The sequence below is a fragment of the Triticum aestivum genome, chromosome 2A (assembly GCF_018294505.1).
Source record: "Triticum aestivum cultivar Chinese Spring chromosome 2A, IWGSC CS RefSeq v2.1, whole genome shotgun sequence".
NCBI classification, from domain to species: Eukaryota; Viridiplantae; Streptophyta; class Magnoliopsida; order Poales; family Poaceae; genus Triticum; species Triticum aestivum.
Window position 1 is genome coordinate 429,939,066 of NC_057797.1, and position 5,210 is coordinate 429,944,275.

At 41.9% G+C, this 5,210-nt stretch overlaps 1 protein-coding gene across 5 annotated transcripts; it reads left to right on the forward strand.

Annotated features, from left to right (window-relative positions):
- LOC123188903 (uncharacterized) lies at nt 1-5,009 on the forward strand. 5 transcript variants are annotated; one of them, XM_044601175.1, is made up of 6 exons: nt 2-387; nt 463-568; nt 1,440-1,519; nt 1,972-2,070; nt 3,123-3,369; nt 4,505-5,009. In XM_044601175.1, the coding sequence occupies exons 1-6, from the start codon at nt 155-157 to the stop codon at nt 4,598-4,600; spliced, it is 861 nt and encodes a 286-aa protein (XP_044457110.1). In that variant the 5' UTR covers nt 2-154; the 3' UTR covers nt 4,601-5,009. The 5 variants fall into 5 exon arrangements, 4 of the variants coding, with proteins under 4 accessions (XP_044457113.1, XP_044457110.1, XP_044457111.1 ...); XM_044601177.1 differs by having other exon boundaries at nt 7-387; nt 4,629-5,009; XM_044601178.1 differs by lacking the exon at nt 3,123-3,369 and having other exon boundaries at nt 1-387; nt 4,629-5,009.
- Nucleotides 5,010-5,210: the final 201 nt, after the last annotated feature.

Sequence of the window (5,210 nt, forward strand, 5' to 3'; positions counted from 1 at the left end):
AAGTCCCTCAATTTGTCAGAATTCAACCCGCAGTCCTATCTTAAGTGGATATCTGAGAAAACGTTTCAGTTTTGCACAAACACCCTGGCGTTCGGAGTATTCAACGCGCGGTCCGAGCAGCTTTGTAAAGAGAAAAAAACACAACCACACACGCATGGGCTCGACTCCTCTCCCTCTCGCCCACGAAGTCACCGCCGCCGCCGCCCACGCCGGCCGCTTCCGGCGAGCTCCGGCGCTGCGCAGCACAGCCCCGAGCTCCCCATGCTCCGCGCCTCCCTCCCCTCCGGCCAGATTCTCATCTCCCGGCCTCTACCGCCCGCTCGCAACCACACCTCCATGGCTAGGGTTCCGGGCAGTGCTTCGTCGGCGCGTCTCCGGCGGCCCCAGGTTTGTCCCTCCTTCCTTCTTGGCCGGGATCCGCCACCCCTAGACCTCATCTTCTCGTCATATCCTCTGCTGCAGATGCAGATGGAGCACGCCATGGGAGTTCCCCATCCACCATGGTCGCTGTCGTCAAGGGCTTCTTCAAGGAGATGTGAAGGACGCCATCGACCTGCAGCTACTCAAGGTTTTATTCCACCTTTCCTCTTATATCAAGTTCTAACAGTACATTGGGGGAGTGGGGGCGGAGAAGGCACCCCACCTGAATTTTCATTTCTCAAGTCTCAAGCGGCGACAGTACCCGGCAACACGAGTACAGGGAGTGTTTTTACTGGTTACGTCCAAAGTGGAGAACTAAGAACAACAGCCTCAAGGAAACTATACGGAGAGAGCTAGGAGGATTGGTTTCCAGTCCAGGAGTGAGCTCCTGTCTTTTGATTTGAAATGAAACGCCCACTGGGAGAGGTCTGCAGCTGCTGCTTTCGTGAGGCTGGTCATGGAGGGGCGCATGCCCTGAGGTGGGTGGGTGTTAGCTATGACGAGAAAACATATGAAGTTTCTGCTATTGTTAAGCCTGATGTCGAAGAGTTGGAAATGATTTGTGAATCTCTGTGCACGTAAATGGAACATTGGACAAGTTAAGCCATGTGTATTCCATCTCCTTTAATATATTGCTTGTGATTGGCCTAATAGAGAGTCTGCAAGACGTGATTTGTACTCAAAGCATCTCATCCAGATCACTTTACAATACTTTTCTTCATATCTAGAAAATGCGTGTATGCATATCAGTTTCGTGAACAATTTTTTTGAATATCCAGGTCACTTTATGCATATCCAGATCACTTTACAAACAGAACAAATGCGTGTATTCCTTTTTCATCATATCCATATCTAGAAAAGCATTCCTCCATGTAATAGGGTTTTTGAAAGCAGTATGCATATATGTTTCGTGAATAATTTTTTTTTGTTATTGCAACCATAAGAAAGAATCTTACTGGATTGTCCTGGAAAATATTAGTCATCTATTGCCGATAACTAGATCCGTGTTAACTCAATAGGGTGATCTAGCGAGTTATCTTGAGACAAAAAGTCGCCTGCAATCTTATAAAGTGATCAGATTTGCCCCTGAGACTGCAAGGTATGTTAGGATTCATAACATATGTATCTTCTTTTCCTATTTTTTCCTTTTAAAGTTGTAACTACCATTTGAGAATTGACTTAAACTGCTCGCATTAGTGCATCATTTTGTATTCACCTGAAAATAATGTAGCATTGACTGAAACTGCTCACCATTTGAAGTATTGACTGAAACATTAACTACCATTGAAGTATTTTCTTTATTTTTTTTGACTAGAAAAGCATGAAGATGAATTAAGTTGATTCATGTAGATGAAATGGTTTTCCATTTCCATTTGTGTCGTTTCAGTGAAACAAAATGATATTGCAGCTCTTTTCATTTATGTCTTGTTTCATTGCATTATTATCTTCCATGATTTCTTTTTCACCAATACATTTTGTTGCATATATGGAGGCCATCTACTTTTCTGCTGATATTTGTTATTATATCATCTTGTTTGCGAACTTAAAAAGGTCCCTCAAAGAGAAGCGTTTTTCATGTGCTCCTGAATCTGGTGTGCGGTATGATGGAGTTTACATATTGAGAACTGTTGGAGGAAGACTGGTATTCAGGTAATTTTACTTTACTTCCTGGACAGAGGTTCCACATGTTGCTCTCTACTTTGTTCCTGTACAAGGCCAGAGCTACTATAAGGTGATGATATGCCACAGTGTGCAGTTTGCTTTATGTTCGTTTTGTTCATTTGATTGACCCTGAAAAAACTGATTCCACTGCATCTCTTTATGACAACATGTTGTCCTTTGGTTTCACTTCCTGTAATGTCCGTAAGGTTAGTTTTAAAGAGATGTATGATTCTATTCAGTTCTAATTTTAGAAGAACAAACAATTGTTAAAGAATGCCCATTACTACTGGTTCTGATATGTAGAGGGATGGCATTTGTTCATTTGATTGCTAAAGCCAACATCTAAATAGTGAAGGACGTAACTGATAAATCATCACAACAATTCCCGGCGCAGCAAAGCGCGCATGTTCATCTAGATCCAAGCAGCTCTTTTCAGATCAATTAAGGAATCAATCTCACGATGGTTTATGCTTGATGCAGCGGAGGGTCACAGATTCACAGGTGTAAGGATCGGTACAATTAGGCCTCGCATTATTTTTTCCAGAATTGGGTGTGCGTACTCTCTAAACTGATTTGAGTGAGCTAAATCTGTGCATCTAAATTGTAGTCTGTAGCTTTATGTGTTACTCCCTCCGTTCCAAATTACTTGTCGTGGTTTTAGTTCAAATTTGAATAAGGTTCAAGTTGAAGATTGCCTTTGGGAGTAGTTTAGTTGATAGAAGTTTCAGGCTACAAATACGCACACATTATGTGCTTAATGTGTGGCATAAACATGATCAGCTTTATGTTTAGAAACCAAATCACTGTCCACCCATTTTATTTCTTCATGAGTATTTTGTGTTGAAATCAGATCACCGTTCACCTTTCTGTGTATTGTTGTCTTTAATTTTTTTTTGCTGATTCTCAATAAAATGCTCAGTTTCAGGATGTGATTTTCAGTTTTAGGCATTTGGTACTTTCGGCATCGAGAAAAAAATTGTTCCTCTGAGTGTGTACCTTCAAATGCAAAGTTCTGACTATGATTTCACGTGCAACCACAGCGCCGTTGGCCGCTCTGCCTACCGAGTGCCACCCCGCCGCCTCCTCCCACCCCCCACCTGGGACCTCACCGCCTGCTCCCCGCCCGGCACACCCACAACGCTTGAGGCTGAGCAGATGCCATTGGCCCGTGGGCACGGAAGCAGAGTCCAGGATGGTGATGGTGCCAAGGAGGACTCTCGGACGTCGACCGGTTGCATCGTTGCTGCCGTATCCATGGAGTGGCGCGGCTCCAACCACTCTGAGATGATATTCCTCTCTCTTTCTTTCCTGAAAGAACTAAGAATCTTGTGTCATCCTTTTTTTTAAATAAAGTACAACCTGCTAGCTACCTGATGGGCATTGTCTCTGAACTTTTCAACCCCTTCAGTTCTGCCGATGCACTGTAGACTCTAACAATGGTGGAAAGGAATCAGATTCCAATAAACTAGCACTACTGTGTTTTTACACAGTTGCCTTTTTTGCTAAATTAACTAGCTTCTTCATGGTAGAGTAGGTACAAAGATACTCTCTGATGAATTTTGTTGGTATTGTGTAAAGTAGAAAGCCTGACACTACTTCGTTGGTAACTGAGTTAACCAATCGCAGAACTAGAAACAAGTAGGTGACAGGAAGATTTGTGGATTGTGAAACTTTTACTCAATCTTATCCCCAGGCCGCACAACATTTTCTTTAGCAAAGGTGTCTCTGTTGCTGAGATTCTTACACATGGCTGGGAGTCGGCGCAAAGTACATGGACACATTGGTGCTATATTTTAAAATTGTGAAACAGCATCCAAGCTACTCCCTCCGTTTCAAAATACTTGACTTCCATTTGTCCAAAAATGGATGTACCTATATACTAAAACATGTCTAGATACATCTATATTTTGACAAATGGAAGGCATGTATTGTGGAACGGAGGGAGTACTTGTGAAGGTGTCAATTTCTGCATTGATAAAGATTCAATTATACTTCTGATGGGATTTTTTCTGTTAGCTATCTGTACAAGAGAATGAACTTGAGAAATATTAATTTCTAGATAAATTTCTTTGGAAAGTGAAGCTTCCCCTGAAAATTAAAGTTTTTCATGGCTGGTTTTGAAAAAATAAACATACTTACTAAAGTCAATTTATTCAAACGATGTTTTCAGGGAGATAAAACCTGTCAATTACGTGGTAGAGATGAGATTATTGACCACTTAATTGCTGGTTGCTAAGTTGATCTAAACCATTTTGCAATGTGCATTGAACCCGAAAACTCTACCTGATACTGTTGTGACTTATTTAGCTCTTGGTTGTTGTATTATGTATTGTTCTGAAGGAGATTAGATCTTCAGAAGAAACTCCAATGCATCGAATATTAAAAGAAAATCATGAAGACTCACATGCATATTGTTCACCAGGCTCATCAATGGCATCATACGACTCGTAACACCACCGACTTGATCACAAATCAGTCGTTGGTTGCATGCCGTAGCACTATCAGTTCCTTGTGGTGATCGTGGTTACTGTTTGTTTGTGGTGCAGAGGAATCAGTACAACAACAGAACTTGAAGCTGACAAGGATGGATGATGGTTGGTTTTGGTGGAGAGATCGGGTGCATATGAACAACCTATTATCTTCCTTTTTTGTTTTTCATCATTCAACGGGACAATTTCCTAATTCTTTTTTAGTACTGTCTGGAAAGGTTATTAGTACATATAGGTTTGTCAAAATTTATTAGCACATATGAGGTTCTTTGTTTGGACCCCCTTTGGCTCTACATAATTCTTTGGAGTGGGATTCTAGATAGATGCTTTTATTGATTTTCTCCCATTGCAACGTACGGGTATGTTTACTGTAATAATAAAGTCAGAAGGAGAAGGGCGAGGTCCAGATGGAGCTCTACCAGTTCCACCGCTTTCATATCTCGACTGTTGCTGCTAGCTCTACTCTGCTCAACGATAAATTCTGTGTGGTTAGTTAATTTACTAGGTAAATTGCATAGCTCAGTAGCATGCACACATGAACGCTCAAGTTACATGTTTGGTCAGCCATTCCCTGGCAGCCTATGGCTAGGCTTCCCAGAAGATTCCTTCTACATAACACATGTTATGTGTTGCCGAGTC